This window comes from Mytilus galloprovincialis, chromosome 13 (genome assembly GCF_965363235.1).
Source record: "Mytilus galloprovincialis chromosome 13, xbMytGall1.hap1.1, whole genome shotgun sequence".
Classification (NCBI taxonomy): Eukaryota; Metazoa; Mollusca; class Bivalvia; order Mytilida; family Mytilidae; genus Mytilus; species Mytilus galloprovincialis.
The window spans coordinates 37,283,114-37,308,943 of NC_134850.1; the positions used below are offsets into that span (position 1 = coordinate 37,283,114).

At 31.9% G+C, this 25,830-nt stretch overlaps 1 protein-coding gene across 4 annotated transcripts; it reads left to right on the forward strand.

Annotated features, from left to right (window-relative positions):
• Window positions 1-1,508: 1,508 nt before the first annotated feature.
• On the forward strand, window positions 1,509-25,308 carry LOC143056034 (uncharacterized). Of its 4 annotated transcripts, none has more exons than XM_076229112.1 (14): window positions 1,509-1,599; window positions 5,239-5,455; window positions 6,417-6,768; window positions 9,685-9,836; window positions 11,121-11,307; window positions 12,540-12,586; window positions 14,003-14,407; window positions 17,648-18,019; window positions 19,438-19,617; window positions 19,993-20,122; window positions 20,652-20,822; window positions 22,957-23,060; window positions 23,936-24,112; window positions 24,963-25,308. In XM_076229112.1, the coding sequence occupies exons 2-14, from the start codon at window positions 5,252-5,254 to the stop codon at window positions 25,158-25,160; spliced, it is 2,679 nt and encodes an 892-aa protein (XP_076085227.1). In that variant the 5' UTR covers window positions 1,509-1,599; window positions 5,239-5,251; the 3' UTR covers window positions 25,161-25,308. The 4 variants fall into 4 exon arrangements, with proteins under 4 accessions (XP_076085227.1, XP_076085230.1, XP_076085229.1 ...); XM_076229115.1 differs by having other exon boundaries at window positions 19,438-19,566; XM_076229114.1 differs by having other exon boundaries at window positions 17,663-18,019.
• The last annotated feature ends 522 nt before the right edge of the window (window positions 25,309-25,830 follow it).

Sequence of the window (25,830 nt, forward strand, 5' to 3'; positions counted from 1 at the left end):
TTTAATCCGCCCCTGAAAAAAATAAATTCCTTTTTTAAACGATTTTTAGTCATTGAAATCTTACATTTTTAAAACCCGACGCGTCATATAAGCAGTTGCATCACTAACTAATTTGAAATCTTTGTTGTATGTTTTTTTCTCATTGATAAGGCTTTACGGTAAAATAGAATTGGTTAGATACATGTACTTAATTTGGACTCTGTTGGATAGATGCATTATAGGAAATCGTACCCCTTATTTAATATCCTGAGAAATGCACATTCTATACAAGAATATAACATTCTAGCTGAACATAACCATAAAGAAAAAGATCAAAACTTAACAATATGAAAATAAATATCGTCTCATGATTTGTCATATTGGAATGTGAAAAACATGTGAATAAAACTTATTTGTTAAGCGATCAAATGGCCAGTGTGCAACAAACGATTCGTCATTCGTTCAGGCATATAAGGAATTTTTACACCAGAAGAAGAAGGATAACGAATTAACAATATAGATATCTACGTAAAATAAAACAGGATCGATAGCAGGCTTCAAAGTCATCCTGCCCAAAAATCGAAATTAAAGCCTAACTTCTCCTTCACATGCGGATCGAAGGGGTCATGTGGGGAGCCCGGGCCTCACCTTTCGTGGGGAAAATGTTGTTGATAATATAGGGAATAGAGGCTGAATCATGACTGTAGCGGACCCTTCTTTTGCAGTCAGTTGCCCCCCCCCCCCCCCCCATTATAAAAAGATAAAAAAAAGTTCTTGATCCGCCACTGCCATTAAGCAGTCATTACTTATCTTTTTGCTATTAACTGTTTTTCTCTTGCATTATTGTTATGTTTATAACACGGTAAATTTCATACTGAAAAATGATTAAAATACACTATAAGATAGATCCTGCATTGCTGATCATTTTTGATATTTGCAGTTTTGATCGATACGCATATATATAATATGACTGTTGGAATTTAACAAAAGAAACTGGCCCGGCGGAGTTCTTTAAAAAAAACAATAAAAAAACTCATTTTGAGTGTTTTATTTTCAAAGTTATAAATTTTTGCAGTTGCAACTTGTGTTACTTTGATAAATAAATAATGTAAAAGTTGGTATGATTTAAAAGCATTGTATCCCAGCATCACTTACAGCCGCCGCCGGGATAATTTTGCATTTAATAAAGCAGTAATTTATGGTTACCCTTATTTTATTTTCTTGAGCTGGTGGTAAAAAAAACTGTGTGGAATCTCAAAGTATTTCTTTTTGTCTCAGTGCATCATAACCTTTAAAGGATTGATTGGATGTTGCTTGACGTCCAGTGGCAAATATTTCATGCAGTTTGGGCCGTAGGCCTACAGTAAAAAGGTTTGAATAATATTACAAAAAATAACTTTTATGTTGAAAAAAAATCAATTTGTTTGTTATCATATACTATACAAGTCCTTGTCATATAAAAACAAGGATTTTTTAAAAATAATATTTTAAATGATACTCTCCTCGTACTTGCCGTACTTGCCACTAACTATACTTCCGGTTTACACTTCCAATATGGCGACTTTTGTCTAGACCTCTTTGTTTGCAAACATTGAATGTTACTCGACGAAAGATATAAATGTCAGTCGATAAATGAATTAATACACAACGTAAGACAATATTGACCCTATAGATATCAACATGCACTAAAGGAAAGCTGCTGAAATCTTTATATAACACTTCAAACAATATTGCTTTTCAGCAGGTTTATAAAATCTTGAATTTAGCTTATATAGCTCGATTGTGCCATATAAGGTTAATGAAGCTAAATAGTTAGATCCTTTGAAAGTGAAATTTGAGTTTCTTCACAAACGAGTTGAAGTGCAGTCAAAAATTTACAGGGTATAAAATTAAAAACTAAAAGAAAATATACAAAAATATTTCAATTTCTTTTCATGAGTATATTTTTCACAGAAAAATTAAAATACAAGTATTTAACAGCATTTTAACTGAATAATCGTTGGCAAAGTTTCAAATTGCTGTATACCAAAATTAATAAGTGAGATGTCAACATATCATGACAAAATATAATATAAGGAGATAATTTTCTATCCAGTTATACCTGGCTGCTCACAGGAATCGCAGACTATGCGAAATACGTCGGACCGTCGGACAAATCCGGTGAATAATGGATCGGTCTGGTAAAATTTTGTTGAATTCCGGTCCGAATGTCCGGTGTTTTTTTTTATGGAACATTCTAGCAAAATTGCCAAACGATCTCAAATTCATTTTCATCTTTATTATTCACCACAGCGATGTTTGTTTTGTTCAACCGCTAGCTTTATGCCGAACATCGACAACCAGTAATGTGTAAATCCGGGTAAAAACATATCTGACTGTCAAAAACAACAATGGATGCCATCATTGGCACAACCGGAAATGTAAATAAAACCGGATCAGATTCTGGGAACGGATAAGGATAATTCCGGGTTTGCCGATTTAAATACAATAAATGAATAAAAATCCAAGCAGATCACAAAATTTAGCTATGAAATATAACCACAAGAATTGAAAACCAAAAGATATATGAAAAAGAAAGAAGAAACAGGAAATAATATTTTATACAGAAACTCTAAATTATGTTTAGTTCACAAACATTGTCAAAATCCAATAAAATGGGACATTACTCTTCACTGAAATGCATTCAAACAATTGTGCACAACTTTCATAACAATATCCCCTCTTGTTACATCATTTTGTTTTAATTTTTGCATTTCGGGGAGGAGTAGGGCACAACAAAGTCATACATATGTTTGTTGTTTTTTGTCGGATAATATACAATTAGATGTAAAAAAAAATTGGTCTGGTAAAATTTCATTCGGTCTGGTAAAGCTAGGATGCTTACCAGACCGAATGTCCTGTAAAAATAAAATTCATTCGCATAGTCTGGAATCGTAAATTCTATCAATAAAAGTTTAAATAATTTTAATATTAAAGTCGAGTTTCTCGTACTACTATTACTATTAGAAGCTCTACTGTGATAATTGTCCTTATTATTTCTAGATTTTATTAATAGAATTTCTGATTCCTGTGACCAGCTGAAATTTTATATACCGAACCTATCCAACCCTGGCTGAGCAACATGCATGAATTAGAATAAAAATATGTTTTTCAGCTAACCAAAAAGACACAATATAACATAAAAACAGTTATGAGGCAATTGGGTATCGGGATCGTTCGCCCTGATTGCATGTTCGCCCTAGGTTCGTTCGCACTGAGTTTGTTCACCCTGATAGTCCGTTCGCCCTGGGTTCGTTCGCCCTATATTCATTTATGATATGTATATGTTACATAGAATATTTGCCAAATTTATATTAATTAAATAAAATTCTTGGCTGCATTGTTACACTTTATTTTATAATTACTTTTAATTAATGTTGATTGAATTTTGATTGCTGATTAGGTGTCATTTGAAACCTTTGATATCACCAAGGATTCGATAGTACAGTATCTTACTATACACATCCTTGATATCACTGATTGTTATATAAATTGTCTTTGATGGATTAATAATGAGAATAACATTTTTCTCAAATAAAATAGTCAGCTTGGATCCATGGTAAAATTCAGTTTGAAATATAAAAAATAAAAAAAAGGATGGGTTAAAACACTGATATATATAAATAACTTAGTCATGTTAGTCTTTAGTTGTTTTATGTCAAATACTTTGTAGTCTTTGAATTCACTTAGTCTTCAGTTGTTTTACATTTAAGAATTGAATGCTTCTTTTTGTAAATTTATTGGGGTGTAAAAGCGTTGACCGAAGTACATTTTGTATGAAGCGCGGAAGCGCTTCATTCTAAAAATGTACGCACGGTCAACGCTTTTACAACCCTATAAAGTTACAAAAAGAAGCATTCAATACTTATAATTACATTTTTTAGCTATGATCATGAAAGCACGAATTTTATATATTTTATTATTTAATTCACCTGTGCACTTTATTGTTGGAGCACGTGTTATCATGAGTGAAAAGTTGTATTGAGCATTGCAACTGCTTACGGAATAACACGTGATGTGCAGTTAGCCAATCAGAATAAAATATTATAATGAAACATACATCTAATGTAATTATTTAAAAATACAATGTAGTGCTGAAATTCCGTAAATATTCAACGAAATTGTAGACTGACTTCAACACATTCAATTATATACACACAACGCAACACTACTAAAAAATAAAAGCAGGGCGAACGGACTCAGGGCGAACGGACTCGGGGCGAACAGGTATTAGGGCGAACAGAAACTAGGGCGAACCAGAATCAGGGCGGACGGACCCGGATTCAGGCAATTGCTACAAGCTTCTTCCAGTTTTTAATTTAAGTGTATTGTGAATGTTTGTTTTAGTTTTACTTTTTGGCAATAAGATATTCAAATTTTTGGAGAAAGGTATGTTCTTGTTGGTAAATGTTTCTATAAAACTATTGTTATACACAAACATTAAGCAATCTATTCTTAATAAGATCTACTTATTTCTTTTTTTATTTCATCAGACAGCAGTACAAGACATAAACATACCAACCACTATAAACAACTTTTCATTTATCCACACACAACGGTTAAATGGAAGCTACTTCCAACATCAGCAATTATCCTGTGTGCAACAGCTGACATTTTTTAAAATTTAGAATGTATCTGTAAAAAAATTGTATCATGTCTCCACTGTAAACATTATCATGAGGCTTGACTAATCTGTTCCATAGGACTTATCCCTACCTTATCATGAGGCTTGACTAATCTGTTCCATAGGACTTATCCCTACCTTATCATGAGGCTTGACTAATCTGTTCCATAGGACTTATCCTACCTTTCTTATTTTAATCCTTAACTATAAAACACAAGGCATTGAGAATTGTAATTAATATATTATCTTCAACAGCCAATTCAATGTGAACATCAATTTTTCACATACATTTGTGTCAGTACTCCAGCAAAGCTTAGGTTCAAACTTTTATACTATTAAAGAAATAGGAACCTGTATATTAATTTACTTACAACTGAACTTTATAATGTTACTAAATTTGGTTTCAGGATTAAATTATAACTGTGAATAAGATTTCAGGAGTAAACATTTGTGTGTAATTGTTTTTATTTATTTGTCTGGTAAAAAACCCCATATGAAAGTAAAGAGTTACTGCTATTTTTACCTAGGTATATATTTTAATGAAATAATACTAACTTAATTTCTAATTTTTTAAAGAGATATACTTCTTTCCACAGATCTGGAGTCAATATGACTGAACAACAGGGTCAGCCGTCACAGTCCCAGACCCCACAACAGTCTCAACCAAACCAACAACAGCAACAACCACCTGCAGTGTCACAACCAGCAGCAACCAATGTAACGACTCAGTCTCAGACAGTGCAACCACAGACTCCAGCTCAGAATGTCCAGCAACCAACTCAACAACTACAACACCAAACTCTTCAGCAACAGGTATTTTCTGTTTTAACAATTTCTTGCTCTTCCTCTATATATATATGGATTATATACATGTTTACTTATTTTAGCACTTATAAATAGTTAATTTAAAAATTGAAATATAATTTCAAACTTGTGATCACTGTATATAGCTACTTAAGAAGAACATATTGTTTCATTTATTTTATGGGTATCAATTTTTGTGGATTGAGGAAAACTTGAATTTTCGTGATTATTAGATTTCGTGGTTTTGCCGATTTATGTGTACAAAGCCTTTAGAAAATTTGTAATTGGTTGAACATTTAAATTTGTGGTTGACCTGTACCCACGAAACCCACAAAAATTGGTATTCAGCTAATAATAATGAATCCACAGTACATGTACTTACCATTTATCATTAACATGCATTTAATTCTAATGTTATGAATATATATATAGACCTACTTATAGACGATTTTTTGCACTAAAAGTCAAAATTGAAATAGGACGATATTTTAATTCTTTTCAAATAGCTATAAGGAGATGTGGTATGAGTGCCAATGAGATAACTCTCCATCTATTAAAGTCACAATTCTAAAAAAGTAAACCATTATAGGCTAAAGTACAGCCTCTAACATTGATCCTTGTTTGATCCCTAATAGCAAGTTATAAAGGTCCCAAAAATGACTAGTGTAAAACCATTCAAACAGGAAAACCAACAGTCTAATCTGTATAAAAAAAAAAACAGAGAACCACATCAATTAACAAAAACAACTAAAATACACTCTTTGAATGCTTATATTTACAAATATCAAGGAGGTTATAACAAAAAAAGTTAAAAAAATATGTCTAGTAGGCTTAATTACATTTTCTGAAACTTGACTATTTTGTACCAGTCAAAGAACCAGATTTTTGAATTTGTTGTGGGGAAACAGTGTCAAATATAACAATAACAAAAATATTGCTTTTTTTCAAATATTTTCTGAATCGTAAACAGGTCCATCAAGTACAGCAAGTTCAACAGACAACACAACCATCACAACAACCACAGCCGCAACAACAACAACAAGTACAGCATCAACAGATACAGCCTCAACAAGTAACACAGCAGCAAACGATACAAAATTTACAACAGGTTCAACAAGGACAGATGCAGGCTACCAGTTGTGGTACACCCAACTTGATACAGACAGGAAATCAGTTTACACAAGCCACTACAATGACTACTGGTCTCCGTACTCCTGGTATCCCACAAGTTCAGGTTATCCCCCAGTTACACAGCCCACCATATCAGATATCACAGTTTCCTTACAATCAACAACAGATCATGTTACAAAATGCAATGCAAGGTATGTTTGTCAATGTACCTACAAGTAGTATAAACCTTGTCGCCATTTGGAAATCTGTGCCAGTTGAACCAAGAGTCTGCGCGGCTTGAACTATTGACTTCATACAACAATCACTTTTCCATTGTTACATCAGATATTTTGTATTGTGATGTCAAAATTTTAGGGGAACTTTTGCGGTGTCCAGTAATGGCGGACAAATAGCCATAAGGTGTATTGCAACTAAACATAACATATAAATGTACATTTGTGACATTAAGACACACAGATGTGACACATCTAAATCTAATTAAATGATCACTGCTCTGTGTCCCATGATTCCTTGAAAAAATTTTTTTTTTGGTGAAATTTCTTCAAACAGCATCCAAAAGATATACTTTACATTTTAATCTTGTTGTTTCAGGCCAGTGAAAGTCAATGAACTTGTCGAGCTCTATGTAATATTTCACATTTATAAGATGATGGTTAATGTCAACAGAATGGCATTTTTTAAAGTGTATAGAATTAAATACTATGTTTTGAACTTATTGAATACTGTAAATTCAGAAATTATTGTGTGCATTTATTGTTGCAATTTTGTCATTTTAGACTAAAATGCGATTTATATTTTGCGATATTGAGAAAAATCCTGTTAAATTCATATAAAATATTTCAAATTGCCAGTTTATATTACTGCAATTATAACCCTATCACATTTGTCGCAATAATAAAAACATCGCAATAATTTAATGAATTTTCAGAAGTAAAGATTCAAAGTAGACTCAAATCTGGATAAGTATTGTGTAGAATTTCATCATTAATCAAAGCCAGACTCTTCAGTTATTAAAGAGTACTTTAAAGCAACAGTCTTCTGCAGTATTGTAATATTTATTTAATTTTTATACGACCGCAAAATTTGAAAAATTTTTCGTCGTATATTGCTATCACGTTGGCGTCGGCGTCGTCGTCGTCGTCGTCGTCGTCGTCGTCGTCCTGCGTCCGAATACTTTTAGTTTTCGCACTCTAACTTTAGTAAAAGTGAATGGAAATCTATGAAATTTTAACACAAGGTTTATGACCACAAAAGGAAGGTTGGTATTGATTTTGGGAGTTTTGGTCCCAACATTTTAGGAATTAGGGGCCAAAAAGGGCCCAAATAAGCATTTTCTTGGTTTTCGCACTATAACTTTAGTTAAAGTTAATAGAAATCTATGAAATTTTGACACAAGGTTTATGACCACAAAAGAACGGTTGGGATTGATTTTGGGAGTTTTGGTTTCAACAGTTTAGGAATTAGGGGCCAAAAAAGGGCCCAAATAAGCATTATTCTTGGTTTTCGCACAATAACTTTAGTTTAAGTAAATAGAAATCAATGAAATTTAAACACAATGTTAATGACTACAAAAGGAAGGTTGGTATTGATTTTGGGAGTTAAGGTCCCAACAGTTTAGGAATTAGGGGCCATAAAGGGACCCAAATAAGCATTTTTCTTGGTTTTCGCACCATGACATTAGTATAAGTAAATAGAAATCTATGAAATTTAAACACAAGGTTTATGACCATAAAAGGAAGGTTGGTATTGATTTTGGGAGTTTTGGTCCCAACAGAATAAGGGGCCCAAAGGGTCCAAAATTAAACTTTGTTTGATTTCATCAAAATTGAATAATTGGGGTTCTTTGATATGCCGATTCTAACTGTCATGACTGTGTATGTAGATTCTTAACCTTTGATCCCCTTTTCAAATTGGTCTACATTAAGGTCCAAAGGGTCCAAAATTAAACTTAGTTTGATTTTGACAAAAAATGAATCAGTTAGGTTCTTTGATATGCTGAATCTAAAAATGTACTTAGATTCTTGATTATTGGCCCAGTTTTCAAGTTGGTCCAAATCGGGGTCAAAAATTAAACTTTGTTTGATTTCATCAAAAATTGAATAAATGGGGTTCTTTGATATACCAAATCTAACTGTGTTTGTAGATTCTTCTTTTTTGGTCCTGTTTTCAAATTGGTCTACACTAAAGTCCAAAGGGTCCAAAATTAAACTTAGTCTGATTTTAACAAAAATTGAAATCTTGGGGTTCTTTGATATGCTGAATCCAAAAATGTACTTAGATTTTTTATTATGGGCCCAGTTTTCAAGTTGGTCCAAATCAGGATCCAAAATTATTATATTAAGTATTGTGCAATAGCAAGTCTTTTCAATTGCACAGTATTGCGCAATGGCAAGAAATATCTAATTGCACAATATTGTGAAATAGCAAATTTTTTTTTAATTAGAGTTATCTTTCTTTGTCCAGAATAGTAAGCAAGAAATATCTAATTGCAAAATATTGTGCAATAGCAAGATTTTTTTTAATTGGAGTTATCTTTCTTTGTCCAGAATCAACTTAAATCTTTGTTATATACAATATACAATGTATATTCACTTTTTACTACCAACTGATAAATTAAAATAATCTTTACCATTCAGTGATAACAAGCAGTTTTTTTACATCTTAATATTTTATGATGTATTTAAATGAGTAGTTATTGTTGCAAACTCCATTAGAAATTTTAATTGAGATTAGTTTTGGAATAAGGGAAAGGGGAATGTGATTAAAAAAATTGGGTTCAATTTTTCTCATTTGAAATTTCATAAATAAAAAAGAAAATTTCTTCAAACATTTTTTTGAGAGGATTAATATTCAACAACATAGTGAATTGCTCTAAGAGAAAACAAAAATTTTAAGTTCATTAGAACACATTCATTCTGTGTCAGAAACCTATGCTGTGTCAACTATTTAATCACAATCCAAATTTAGAGCTGAATCCAGCTTGAATGTTGTGTCCATACTTGCCCCAACTGTTCAGGGTTCAACCTCTGCGGTCGTATAAAGCTACGCCCTGCGGAGCATCTGGTTTTTTCTATTTTAAAGTTTTCAATTATTTCTTTTTTTCTCAGCTGCGATGCAGGCCAGTGCTATGAACATGAATATGACACCACAACAACAGTTAAATATGAGTATGGCTATGGCCATGCAAGGCAGACCATCATCTGTTAGTGGGATGAACAGTCCTGGCTTAATGTCACCCAGTCCTACTACACCTACACAGGTACATTTGATAAAAAACAGTAATATATGATATAGATAAGATGATGTGGTATGATTGTCAATGAGAAAACTCTCTACAATAGACCAAATGTCTCAGAAAGGAGTAGGCCCAGTAAGGCCCCTTTTTGGCCCCAAAAAGTAGCACTTTTACAAAAATTGTTAAAATGTAAACTTTTAGCTATAAATTGGAAGTAGAATACTTCTGCTATATAATATGGGCTGTTTTTGACAGAACAATGCACATTTATCGGCCACTCACATCATTACATGTAAGTCATGCTACATGTTAATTACTGAAATCTCCAAAATTTTAGCATTTTTTTAATTTTTAGATGGTTTCTGTCTACAGTAAAAGTAGCCACATTTGTGTTTATTCTTAATATCTAAATGTAAGTTGTATTTGATAATAATACATCACATATATAAAGGTTGAGAATGAACACAGATGCAGCCACTTTCATTTTTGACAAAAATCATCTGAAAAGTGACATATTATGGCATATTTAATAGATTTTTCATATTCAAGTTTGGATTTGAGCGTCTTTAATGAGTATATTAGTTCAAATCTTTCACATAAACTAATTGAATAGACTGAAGAAGACACTTAAGTTTTTAAAAGGTGTCCAAAATCTATCATAAAATAAACCTGAATGTTGAGGCCAAAATTAGCCCTTACCAGACCTACAATGTACTCCTTTACAACCATAGGTTACTGTACAGCCTTCTACAATGAGGAAAGCCCATACTGCATAGTCAGCTATAAAAAGCCTCAAAATGACAAATGAAATCAATTCAAACAAGAAATCGAGAAAACTAACTACAATGTAATTTATGTACAATATAATGAACCAAAAACAAATATGTTACACAGCAACAAACAACAACCACTGAATTACAGGCTCCTGACATGGACAAGCACATACAGAATGTGCTGGGGGTAAAACTAGACTGCAGGCACTAAACCCTCCCCATAACCTGGCACAGTGGTGTTATGGCACAACAAACATGACAAACAATGCAAAACAATACACAAAAAAACAAATATTGACAAATGTAAATTGTAAATTCAGAAGTAATTGCTATGTTTTGTTTATGCAAATTATGCAACACTTTACAATAATAAAAAATTGCATTCAGTATTTCAGTATTGATTTTACTTCAATCTCCTAATTTAGACTTTATATTTTTGCTGGTGGTGAAGGTGAATTTATATATCCCAAATCTCTTGTAGAATACATACTGGTATATTAATTTGCTTAGTTATTAGCCATTAATCTGTTTTCAGCAATTAAGTATGAACTTTGCCACATCAGTACAGAATCTAGTCACCAATGCAGTAGCTCAGAATGTTACGGCAAAGAGTCGTCAGACTACGGGCACAGTACAGGCACAGGCCACTGCACTAGTAGCAGGCAAACCCATCATGCCCACCCAGGCAATGCCTGGTACACCAATTGTGTTGGGACAGTTAAGTAAGTATAATGTTCTATTGCACAATACAACAGTTCAAAGCGTCATTATTCAAACCATCCTCCAGCCAGGTATAACAGAAAATAAATATGAATCACCATTGAAAATATCTACAAATTACATTGATATTCTGTGGACTTTTTTTATAAAAACCACAAATTTTCAGAAACATGTTTTTGTGCTAGGATAGTTCAAATAAAATGAAAATAAAGGAATATTTTTTTTCTCTAGAAATAAGTTTATTTATACTGAAATATTTTCAGTTCAAAATAAAAAGATGTTTAAAGAGTACACCTCGACACTTTGAGAATTGAAACAAACCTGAGAATGACCTGAGAATCTATTAAAAGATATAAGTTTTAAAGTTTATATTTTAAACATACTTATGAATTATCTTTACAATTGAATATATATAATCATCTTATTTTGTAATGCTTAATTTTTAGCACATTTCTATACATTTATTTTTAGCTCACCTGGCCCAAAGGGCCAAGTGAGCTTTTCTCATCACTTGGCGTCCATCGTCGTTGTTAACTTTTACAAAAATCTTCTGCTTTGAACTACTGGGCCAAATTTAACCAAACTTAATCACAATCATTATTAGGGTATCTAGTTCAAAAAATGTGTGCGTTGACCCAGCCAAATAAGATGGCTGCCATGGCTAAAAATAGAACATAGGGGTAAAATGTAGGTTTTGGCTTATAACTCTGAAACCGTAGCATTTAGAGCAAATCACATAGAGATTAAATTGTTTTTAAGTCAATACCTATCTGCCCTGAAATTTTCAGATTTTCAACTGGTTGTTGTTTTCCTCTGTATCTAAAGTGCCAAGATAGAAAAAATTATAATAGCAAGAAAGTTCAGTCAAGTAAGATTCTACAAACACAATTTTGTCATGAATCCATCTGTGTCCTTCATAGACCAAGGTGAGCGACACAGGCTCTTTAAAGCCTCTAGTTTCTAATCTCAAAATTAGAAATGTAATTTTCTATTGTGTTTGTCATTAAGGAAAGAGAAAGTTGCAAAATATAATAACAAACTAAAGATAGATATTTGCTTTTGTTAGGAAAATGACATAAACAGCCTTATAGAACACTAGTGTGGCATTGACATTGTCAGGTCTTACAATTAGTTATCAAATCTGTATTCCAATAAAATTACAGACAGGGTGTTTTATGTTAATTTATACATAACATGCTAAAAAGGTAAACAGTTGATATTTTATGTATTTCAGGTGTTTTACCAAACCAGGTGGGAAATAATCAAGGTTTTGTAACTTCAGTAAGTTATTGTTATGCCCCACATACGATAGTAGAGGGCCATTATATTTTCTGGTCTGTGAGTCCATCTGTCCTTCCGTCTGTTCATCCGTCTGTCCCGTTTCAGGTTAAAGTTTTTGGTCAAGGTAGTTTTTGATGGAGTTGAAGTCCAATCAACTTGAAACTTAGTATGCATGTTCCCTGTGATATGATCTTACTAATTTTAATGCCAAATTAGAGTTTTTACCCCAATTTCATAGTTCACTGAACATAGAAAATGAAAGTAAATTTCAGGTTAAAGTTTTTGGTCAAGGTAGTTTTTGATGAAGTTGAAGTCCAATCAACTTGAAACTTAGTACACATGTTCCCTATGATATGATCTTTTTAATTTTAATGCCAAATTAGAGTTTTTACCCCAATTTCACGGTTCACTGAACATAGAAAATGAAAGTGCAAATTTCAGGTTAAAGTTTTTGGTCAAGGTAGTTTTTGATGAATTTGAAGTCCAATCAACTTGAAACTTAGTATATATGTTCCCTATGATATGATCTTTCTAATTTAAATGCCAAATTAGAGTTTTCACCCCAATTTCATGGTCCACTAAACATAGAAAATGATAGTGCGAGTGGGGCATCCGTGTACTATGGACACATTCTTGTTACATTATCAATAGACACATTGAACTTAACAAAAACATATACACACATAAACATTAGAGTGTATTTTTGAATGGGGAGAAATAGAAATCCTCTCTAAGGGTTTATTTGGTGAAAATATCAGGATCTATACTAAGTTGCAGGCTTTTAACATAATGTAACATAGACTACCATAGATCTGCTGTAGTTAAAACATTCTTGAAAGAAAAAAGTCATTGAGACAAAATTAAGGAGAAACTTACTTCTGACTTTGGACAGGCACATTAACATGTGGCAGAGTTTTAATAACTTTTTTTTACATTTGCAATCCTTCCTTTTCATCTCAATCAGTTGATGAACAGATGATACAATATAAATAAGAACATGAGTGAAAATCAGTTTTAAAAAAGCACATAACTTTATAATGTAGGTGTCATAGATATTTTCTTTGCAACACAGGATATAATATCTCAAGAAGATATTGTGACCTCTGAAACATTTATTTCTAGACTGATAATATTGTCTCCTTATAGATGGAAAAATGATATGCTGAAAATGTAAAAACTGCCAATTTGAATGTAAATCTTACACCAAAATACATCAAATGAAGGATAATTTGATAAAGGCCATAACCAAGGGGTTAATATTTAATATAACTTACAAAAACCTACCACAGGTAATGATCTTGAATTATCACTAAAGTAATAATAAATCCCCAGTAAGTCATAAAATATCTAGTGTATGCTTCATGTTTATAAGTCATTTTGAAGTTTAATTAAATCTGTGGACTCTTTTTTTTTTAGAAAGGACAGACCTTTTCTGTAGCTGTTGCTAACAATGGACAGCAGATGTTGACATCACAGGCAGGAGCTTTCAGACTTTCCCAGCCTCAAGTTGTTTCTAGTACTGGACAAATTCTAAACTCTCAGCCTTTATACACAAATCAGGCAATGCTACAAGCTATGGCCAATCTGCAGCAGCAAGCTGCATTTCCATTGGCTACAAACCAGCAATTGTTGTCAGGGACTGGCCAATCACAAGCTATCTTATCTGGACAGCAGTTATTTATCAGAGCAGCCAATCCCCTGCAGCCTCAGGGAATCATCACAGGCATACAGAACCTCGGGCAACAAGTGAAGGATGGTAAAACTGATACCATTCAAGGTCTGCAGGGAAAGGCAACAGTAGCTGGTGTTATTGGCAAACAGGTAATAATTATTCAAAATGTCTTCCATGATCTTACAATAATGGATGTGTATGAAAAGACTCTTCATTTAGCTTTAGGTATTAACTAACAGAAATATTCTGCAACATTTTTGTATTGATTTCAATTCTTAGTGGACAAAAAATGTTTTCATTTTATTAAAGAAGTATGTTTATACATGTACATGTATGTAACAAGACTATGAGATCTTCATTTTAGACACCTTTGACATGTATAATGTAACTGATAAAGCTTTGTATTGTGTTTGATCAAATCATTGAAAAAGACATCTTTAGGCCAAAATAAATGTTAATTAGTAAATATAGATAACATATTAATATCAGTGGTCTCGCTAGCCCAAAATAGAAGTGCGCCGCGCCCTGGGTGCCCTCAGCCGCGCCCTGGGTGCCTTCATCCGCGCCCTTCTGCCCTGACGTCTTTTTCCAAAATTATCTTGTGCCGTTTTGGTAAAATTTTGTTTCATCGATTTCTGATCTCCAAGTTAATTACTTATATGACACCTGTGTGATTGCCCCCAGGTTAATCATGTCATTACAATCAATTACAATGATAAAGACTTCAAAGGTGTTAATAACTAGGTAATTTAATTAGGACAATGTATCTTTTTGTCATACTTTTGATGAATGTGTCAGCGAGTGTGTTTAGCTTGGGTCAGCATTTTCGATCTCCAAATCACAATGGAAGAGCGTATAAATGAAGACTTTCATGACTTTAGAATTGAATTTAAGTCATCAAAATAAAACTATGCCTTTACAGAAATGCCTTCCATCTCAACTTGTTAGCGACAAGCACAGTTTTTAATTAACTCAAATGTGGTGGAAATTGATTTTGGAGTTACTTCCCCTGTTTTAGCTTATTACAAATTTGTGCTCTAAAAATATTATCTAGTATAAAAAAAAAAGGAATAAATTACCAATTGAATATATAATAACATAATAATGTTACCTTTTAGATTTTAACTGTATTTGAACATATTAAAAAAGATATATTGCAATTTCTACTTGATAATTATACTTTTAGCAATCCATGTTCTAAACATTGTTAAATTAGTAATGCTCTCAATTCTAGTAAAAAAATGCCGACCGTGCAAGGGCTGTATAGCCAGTCAAGGTCGTTAAAAACTTCCATTTGTGTTCTAGTAAAAGTGATGTCTTATATGCTATAATTCCTATATAGATAAAAAAAAACACCACATTTTCATTGATATTGGGTAGAGTGAAGTTAAACTGTAAAAACATAATATGTTGATGAAGATGTACTATACCATTCATAACTACACAAACAATGAAATAAAGACTATAGTTGAAAAGCATCTTTATTTAAAAAAAACACAACATATACAGTAAAAAAAAAAAAAGAGATTCGTTAACTCGTGATACACACAGAAACGTAGACAAAAAAATGAGCAGTGCCCTTTCTTATCATAAAAAGTGCCCTGCCCTCCACTGGCACCCTGCCCCTTTTGATTTCTAGCTAGAGCACTGAATATGTGGGACCTTTGTAGGTTTTTTTTCTAATTAAGGTAGCACAACAGTCTAACAATGATTTTTTGAAGATATTTTTTTTATCACATGATTTTAAAGTAAGTATTATTCTGCACAGTTTGTAAAAATCCCAAAGTCATTATCATATCACAACAGGGAGTAAATTGATAATGAACTTATGTAAATAAAAGCACATGGTAATTAAGCTAAATATATAGGCATTTGGGAGGGGCAAATATGTCAATCATCTGTTGATACCAGTGTCCAGCTGTTATAAATCTCTGACCACAAGATAAATATTGTAGTCTTATCTCATTGTTTTGCAACAAAAATAATTTATATATGGAAGTGGACAAAGAAAAAGAAAAAAACTAAAGGGAAAAAATCTACCAAAAATGAAAAAAAAATACTATGGAAAAGAGTGGGAAACTATTTTTGAAAGCCTCTGACTGCCTGTATAAATTTCTTCTCTTTTGTCTTCTACATTTAAATACAGTTTTATGCATTTTAAATAATTTTCAGTTTATGTGTAATTTTTCAGTTCCATTAAATTAAAAAAGCAAGTGGCAAAGTGTATTTTAAAGAAAAGGGTGGTCTTGATCTTTTTATGAACATGTTTTTTGATGCACACTTTTAAAGTTCTAGCTAATTTCAGACATAGTTTATTTCTTTTTTAAAATTAAAATGAAAAACTATTCTTTATATATAGAGAACAATGATGTTAAACATTGATTATGCAGCTGGTTGATCATGTTATTCTCTTATCTTCGACTGTCTGGAAAGAGGCGGAGAGCTTTGTCTAGATTTAATTACTTCATCACAGATGTTGGTCATATCTGTGACGTCAAACTCCCGCCAAATGCCTAGTTAGTGTTGGACAGTTCACATATAATGCAAAATTTACAGCATTAGAGCATCAAAGACACAAAGTGTGTGGCTCTATTGATATAGTAATGGTATCAGAACACTCCTGGGGTGTTCCCAGTGGAATGTTTGTATTTATATTGACTTTATAGGGGTTCTAATGGGGAAATTCAGTTTTTAGGTCATTTCTCAGAACAATTTTTGATGAGAATTGTAAGGAAAAAATGAAAATAGAAACTTTATGGGTACCCCCTTTGGCTTGACCTTGATATATGTGATTAAAGGGTGTATTTTCTACAATACCGTGTCCCAGTTTTTGGATAATTTGTTTCTAAATGAATTTATAGGTCTCCAAAAATGAAAGGTGAAATGAGGTTTGGTACCCAGCAGTTAAATCAATATATCTTCTTACTGGAGGCATATATCAAAAATCTAAAACACGGTTTTGGAGATTGTATATGGTTGATTAAAGGGATGAAAACAAATTTTTACTACCATTTGACATGAATGTGCCATTTTCATCCAAGTTGGAATACCACTTTTTTGGCAATTAATGAGCTATATTTTGAGATTAATCAAACCAAAAATAAATTTATATATAGATTAAGAAAGAGTTATATTTCAGCTTTAAAATGAGTTAAAGATTTTAAAAATGCATTGAGTAGTTTTGGAGAAATTAATCTTTAAAGACTGTTGATTGGAGTCAGAAAGTTCTGACTGTAGTGCTACCTTAAACACAGCTTATTAAATTGTTCTTTAATTTTGTTATTATAAATTTGTTTTTTAGAATGATTGGTGTTTTGGTAGTTTTCTTTCATTGTTGTTTAATTATCTTGCTGTTTGCCTTTAATAAATAGAGGATCTAATCATTTCAGGTTGTTGGTTCACAGGTTGGAAAGACGATGATAACACCATTGAATAAAACAGCTACAGCCAGAATTAACCCTACAATGGCTCAGCGACCAAGAATCTCCATCCCTAACTTACCCAAAAACCCAAACAGAGGCAGACCCAGAAATCAGAGTAAAGGAGCACCTGTTGCCATGGCAACAGCATCAACTAATACGGTGGCGTCTGCTCTGTCACAGGCCAGAGCAACTGGTGCTCTTAGTCAATCTAAACCTGCCACCCCTGTTCATCAAATGAACCAGGCTATTCTACTTAAAAGCCAGTCTGATTCCGAGGTGGAGACATCCAAGAAAAATATAAATGCTGAAATGGGGAAGAAATTGAATGAGGACAAGAAGGTAAACAGTTTAGATCAAAGATATTTGGCTAATTGTTTCACATTTTGTTATGGGAGGCCTTTTTAGCTGACTACTGTAAATTCAGAAATTATTGTTAGGTTTTTATTATTGCGACATAGTTGTAAACGCAATAATTTCAACTCGCATTATTAAATATTTTATATGAATTTAAGATGATTTTCTCAAAATTGTAAAAATTAAAATCGCACTAAGTTTAAAATGACAAAATTGCAATAATAAATGCACGCAATAATTTATGTATTTACAGTATATGGTTTACTCATTGTTGAAGTCTATCTTTGGATTATCCTTGCGTCAGGTTTGTTCGAGGTTATGAGTTTAAATTGGGCAGTTAAATCTTTGTAAGCAAAAATTAGGCTATCACAAAAATTACCCAAAATACTCTAACCTTTTTGTCGAGCCTTCGACTTTAGTCGAAAAAGCGAGACATAGCGATCCTACATTCCGTCGTTGTCGTCGACGGCGGCGTCCACAAATATTCACTCTGTGGTTAAAGTTTTTGAAATTTTAAAAACTTTCTTAAACAATCCTGGAAATGTACAAAACTTGGCCAGAAGCTTGTTTATGATCAGGAGATAGTATCCAGAAGTAAATTTTGTAAAAATAAAATTCCATTTTTTCCGTATTTTACTTATAAATGGACTTAGTTTTTCTGCCAGGAAACATTACATTCGCTCTGTGGTTAAAGTTTTTAAAATTTTAATAACTTTCTTAAACTATCCTGGAATTGTAAGAAACTTGGCCAGAAGCTTGTTTATGATCAGAAGATAGTATCCAGATGTAAATTTTGTAAAAATAAAATTCCATTTTTCCTGTATTTTACTTATAAATGGACTTAGTTTTTCTTCCAGTTAACATTACATACAGTCTGCAGTTAAAGTATTTAAAACATTTTTAAGATTCTTAAACTAGCCTGGATTTTTACCAAACTTGGACAGAAGCTTCTGACAATCAAAAGATAGGATAGAGAGGAATAATTTTATTGATTTTTTTCATCATTTTTGATGAGTGTGTGATTAACAGCAAAAGTAGGCGAGACACTGGGTTCCGCGGAACCCTTACAAATTTTTTTAATAAAAGAATCAGTTAAAAATATATGTTCTGCATATTTGATAAACAGACTCATATTAGTCCAGCAGACAATTTTTGAAGTGTATTTAGGATAAGAATATCTTACTACAATATAAAGATATTGTTATGTAGAACATATTGCATATATAAAAAAAAACAATGAAGAAAGAAATTTCATATGGTATAAATCTCTTATGAAATGGTCAAATAATTAGATGGAAGTTTTAAATTTTCCTTTAGTTTAAATGTTTATTAAAGTACAAAATCAAAAGTACAAGCTCAGGTGGTCTCATTATTAAATGGAAAAATAACTTACTGTATTTCAGGAAAAGCCAGATTCCATTGAGAAAAAAGACAATGTTGTTATAGAGAAACAAAAGGCCATAGTGAAACCTCACATTCTTACCCATGTAATAGAGGGATTTGTTATACAGGAAGGACCAGAACCTTTCCCAGTAAGTGAGGTCTTAGTGGTCCGTGAGAAAGAGGGACCAAAACCTTTCCCAGTAAGTGTTGTCTTAGTGGTCCATGAATAAGAGGGGAAAAATCCTTCTCCCGATAGGTGTAGTCTGAGTGGTCTGTCTCTTTCCAAGTTAGTATAGTCTAAGTAGACCCTATACAAGAGGATCAACACACTTTTCCAAGTTAGTGTAGTCAAAATGGTTCATATACAACACTACCAATTACTAAGTATTACATATTTTCATAAATGTTATGATAGATAATTTTTCAATTCAGCTATTTACTTTTTACATATAGTTTATAAGTAAGAATGAAAGAGGTGCTTAAAATCACAATATATAAAAAAAAAAATGGAAGTCACTTCTATTTTTTTGTTTGAACTCAACTCATTATAAATGGTTACATTTTATTCTTTATAGGTCCAAAGGTCATCTTTGTTGACAGAATTTATTCCCCCCAAACCTGGACTGGTACCTATGGATACAGACAGTGGATCTGCTGGAATGTCCAGTAGTCCAGTCCAATCACCAAAGAAAGTAGAACATAAAGGTAGGGCACCAAACAGGCAATCTCGTCATATGCATAAAAAAACTTTCAAGCATTCATTTTGTTTCAAAGCTTACCATTTTGTTTGATTTTTTGTTGCTAAAGGTAAACTACAATTTTAAATGTTTAACAAAGGATGCATTTTCTGTAGTCTAGAATTCAGTCTGGCAAAACCAGGAAATTAAAGATCCATGAAAATACATTTTCCGCTCAATTAACGAAAATAAAATGAAGCCACTGCATTATAACTAACACAATTTCATTATGAAATATTCAATTCTATACATTTAAAATCAATAAATTTGATTCTAATTTTAATGGAATTTGTTAAGGTATTAAGATTGTTCTTGTGGGTTTCAAGTTTCCTGTGAAGCCCTAGTAATGCAGGTTCAAATATTTGAATGTTAGATTAGAGAATATTGATATATTAAGTCACATTTATAAGAAATGGTTTATCCTTTCCATCATTGCTGGTTATATTTATCATGTTTATTCAGACAAATATGAACTAGATATCTTTTAACTGTTGTAGAGCCTCCTGCTGTATTTGAAAAGTGTGAGTTCTGTGGAACAGAAGAACAGATGGCTAAATTCAGTAAGAGGTCAAAGAGGTTCTGTTCCATGATCTGTGCTAAACGTTACAATGTCGCACATAGAATATCTATGCTTAAACAAAGAGGTCGTGGAACTGTTGGACGCCCACGTAAGTACTATTGGGAAAGTTTGGAATGTTTTTATTTTACTTGGCAGGAATACACATTGAGATTCACAATTCAGAAGATAAACATGTAGGCCTCAGAACACAATTAATTTGCCTATACATTCTTTGTAAAAATAATGACATATGAAAAAAGTTACACTGCTTCTAACAAAATGACATTTGCTCCACATGAAGATCATACTTTTCTCAAGAAAATATTACAATGCCAGAAAAATCCATCAGTGCTTTCGTCTGTAACACCTCAATACACATCCATTCATACCTGTCAACCTGTGACGATGAAAATGCAGGTCATGACCTGCATTGAAGCATCAAATCTCAGGTCATAACGCGTACGAACTTTTTCGAGCTAAATTTCAGTATTTATGTTACATTTTCTTATAATGTATATCAAAGATACCAAAACATCAATGCATGTTCACTTGGTTAATTCATTTCAAACCCTATTAATTATTATTTCATTGAACTTTCAAAGAATTTTATAGATTTGTGTATCACAGTCTTACATTCTTTACTTATTGTTATAATTAGCAAAGATTTGTTAGAATTTACTTTTTAAAAGAGGTGATATTTGATTGTTTGAGACACTGGCTATGCAGCCTTTATAATTATCAACAATTACTTTATGAGGAAATTAGACTATAATAAAATATAGTAATACAGTTAAAGGAAGTATAAATGTAAAATATATTTTACAATTTTTTTTTTAAATTGTATAAAGGTCTAAAAATAATGAAAGGTTATTTTTCAATATGTATTTAAATTTTATATTTTCATGATTTAATCTTTTTCACCCATAAAACGTAAATATAAGGAATAATTTTGAATGGTTACAAATAAGGGGAAGTAACTGTCTAGTTGAAATATGTTTGTTTACACATTAATAATGCAATTTATTTACAACCTAAAGCTAAGGTAATTGGTGTTAATTAACAGTGTGTTTGACACCAAAGCTGTCAAGTGAAGCCATGCACTTAATGGGTCACTTAATTTGACAGTTTAAATAGCTAGATGATCTTCCTGTTCATGGAAGAATTACGAATTTGCCGATATTTCAAAGAAATATTACTTATGAAATCAATCTCAAGGCTAAGAAATACGGGTGAAATCGGGTCATTTTCAGAATTCCCGGGTTATTTAAATGACCCGGGGGGTGTTCCGGGTGATTCCCCAGAATTGTGAAAATCTTGGGTCACACCCGCAGAAAACGGGTCACTTGACAGGTATGTCCATTGGGTTCACCTAACCAACAAAAAAAGAAAGTAAACACCAAAAATTTGACCTTTGAACTGATGACAATTTACAACTTTCAATTTTAAATATATGAGTTTTGGGTATCAGAACAATTCGTTCAAACACTATTCTACCAAAATTAACCAAGAAACACTCACTTTTGCACAGAAAAAGCAAAAAAAATAATTATGGAAGAAATCACCTATTTTTACTATAGGGACTACATTCCTAGACCATGAGCAAAGGGAATTAATTGTGATCTGAAGCCTGTAATACAGGAGGAAGAAGATCTCTAGGGAACAACCAAAATCTATAATGTAAAAAAAAAAAAAACCAGACAAAACCATGATCAAAAGAAAAAAGACATGAAGACCAGTAACATTCCACTAACATGACTAAAGAAACCTAAATCTTTAGATATGACTTCACCCAAACTAGGGGAGGAGACACTCAAGTTCTCTGGAATGAAAAAATGCACAAAAACAACCATTTAAAAAATGCATTTTCATCTGTTTACATTAACAAATGAGTTCAATACAATTCAGATAAATTTTACCATTTAACTGAAGCATATGAAGTTTATCAACTAATTTTTCAAGTGATTTGTATTTCTGACTTTCAACAGTTTGAAAATAACCCAAAGGTTAATTGTCACAAATCTGTTAGAATTTGTTGTCCTATATTAATGAAACAACAAAATTATCCAAAAAAATGATGCTTCTAAATCTACCAGAACAAGGTATTCACCAAAATAATGTGATTTACTATAAACTGTTTCCTTAATATATATATATATTAAAATTTAAATACAAAAAAATATGATCAACAGTTTATTACATCACTTGTTTTTTGTGGTTTGATCTGTATTGCTTTATAATTTCAGCACTAGGAGGCAGATATATGAGGAAAAGAGGGAAGCCATTAAACCTAAGGAAGGGATGGAGGCCTGGTCGAGGTGGAAGATTATCTTATAATACTAACTCAAAGGTATTGATTATGCTAAATACTAATGACACAAGTTTACCCACTTGACCTTATTACTATTGTTGCATTGGTTTAGTATATAGATATGATACTAAGATGAAGTAAATGCATAATTTAAAGATGGAAACTCTGAACACTGACCTCCATGATATAGCCAGTGGCGCTGAAAAGTGATATTAAACACTAAACAAAAAGGTTGCGAGTAAAACAAACAAACAAACAAACAAACTTATTTTTATTGACAGCATAAAGTTATTCATTGTTTTAAATGTTTTCTTTAATTCTTAGCTGAATTATCCTTTTTCTGACCTTTTTGTTTATTTTTTTATTTAATCAGCTTGTGGTTCGATCTCAGGTCTTTGTTGGTCAAAATTTGACTATGATGTAAAATTTAAAATTCATATTGTGATGTCATTAAAAACAGTGACCATGTCTGATGATGTCACATAGAAAGTACACATCTTTTTGCAGATCATTTGTAAAGAAGTATTAAAAATTGTCTGTAAATTGCCTGTAAATAACAGGAGAAATAGATTCCACTATCAAATCTTGTGCAATACTATATTTATCCACTCTCGACAGTTAAATTTTAAATAGTTAAAATGCTTGGCAAGCCTCGTGTATCAAATTAAAAAATTTAACTGTCACAAGTGAATAAATATTGTATCACACTTGATACAGTGGTAGAATTTATATGTATTAACAATTTTAAAAAAGATGAAAGTTTGTGACTAATCAAATATGAACAATCTTATCTTTTAAAAATATACTGTATTCTCCTAAATGCCATGTGATTTTGTTTATGAAATTTAATCTAAGACTCATTTCTTTTGTGTAATTCAATCTAATGGTTATTTCTTTTTCTATTTTCATTACAGACTCCAGGAGAGATAGGTATGAAAGAGAACCAGTTTGACCAGGAGGAGATGTCAAATTCATCTCTGTCTGACAGCAGCTCTACCCCGGACTCTCCCCCACCCCCACGTCAAGTACAAACACACAGTGAAACAGATATGGAAACAGATATACCAAAGTCACATCCATCTAAATGGAATGTAAGTATCGATGAGGAAAAACCATTGACTGCATTTTAAATAATGCCCCTTTTATTATACTTTTCGATGTGATCTTTGTGTAGAGTGTCCTACTGTCAATAGATATATATTGAAATGGGAAGAGTGGGGTAAGATTTGGAGAATGTACTCTAAAGTTTTAAATTTCAATTATCCATCTTTTAATATCAATCATTGGATTTACAAAAGGTGTATGAAAGAACATTCAATCAAATATTTTCCTATATTTCCTATAGACATGTATGCAGACTTCAGCAAAACCAAGAAATTAAATATCATCAGACAAGCAACTTTTCCTTAATCCATGAAAATTGGTACCCACGAAAAATATATGAATCGGCAATAACCATTTAAAACTAATAAAAAGAATGTTGGCAGATACTGATTGTAAGCTCTAAGTACTTACACTGCTGATATGATTCAATGCAGCAACATAATACACAGTGGAGAAAGATTAGGCTTCACGGTCATAAAACTTTCAAGCATGATTTTTGTACTCAAAACTCGAAAATCAACCAATCAAATTGCTGGATTTCATGTTTCGAGCATGATTTTTGTGCTCCGAGCACTGAGAAAAGTTTTATGCCTTCAAGGCCTGATTTGTTTATCTGAGAAGTACTTCAGATTTATATAAATTATCTAATTCATCATATTCAGGAGTTTAGCAAACAAGATTGCAATTACATTGTAATTTATGATTTATTTATAGTACATTTTTTTTCTGGTGAAATTTTTATGATAGATATTTAAAGATAGAAACCATCTTCTTCAATATCCTGTCAATTATTACCTTACAATTATTTAAAATTAATTTTCTTTTTTATAATTGCAGGTTGTTGAAGTGTATGAATTTATCAAAGTACTTCCAGGATGTGGACCTTATGCCGAAGAATTTAGATCCCAGGAGATTGACGGTCAAGCCTTAATGCTTCTTAAAGAAGACCATTTGATGACCACTATGAGCATGAAATTAGGACCAGCCTTGAAAATCTGTGCTAAAATTAACTCCTTGCGAGAAGGACATGACTAAACACATTTTGTCAGAGGCAGACATTTTTATTGGTGCAGAACACGTAAAAGTGTGATAATGTACATATGTGTAATATTGTTGTGTATGATACAATGTAATTGATTGTTAGAATAGATTGAATTTATTTGGAATATATTGTTTGCTCATAGTAGTATGCTTGTACTATATCACATTTATTAAAGGAACTCTTAAATTAATTTGGTCCAAAATTTAAAACTCTGATATATTCTATCTAAACACAATAATTACATCTTAAATGAATAAATATAAATCAAGTATTTTATATACTGCTTGCTTTTGAATAGAGTGAAAAAAGGTACTATTCCAGATTTTATTCAGATTTGCTGTTTTAATATAACTACACTGTTAAACCCAAAACAAGAAACTTGCTATGAAAATGGGCATTAAGGCATCAGGGCATCTGCACAGAAAAAAAAAGAAATTTTTTTTGGTTCATGCATGTTGTAAAATCATGAAGCAAAATTTATATCAATTTTTGCCTTAATCTGTCTAAACAGAGATTTTAATTATTATTTAACATTGATTGCATTTGAATGAAATCATCACAAATAATAATGTATATATTGTAATCATCTGTTATTTATACATTTTTAACATTTTGTTTGTCAAATAAAAGTGAAAAATGAAATTTCACAAAATTCTAAGGATC

Coding starts and splice junctions, on each gene's coding strand:
- LOC143056034 (XM_076229112.1), top strand. CDS start 5,252: ATGACTGAACAACAGGGTCAGCCGTCACAGTCCCAGACCCCACAACAG. Junction 14,408..17,647: donor CTGGTGTTATTGGCAAACAG/GTAATAATTATT, acceptor TAATCATTTCAG/GTTGTTGGTTCACAGGTTGG. Junction 18,020..19,437: donor AATTGAATGAGGACAAGAAG/GTAAACAGTTTA, acceptor ACTGTATTTCAG/GAAAAGCCAGATTCCATTGA.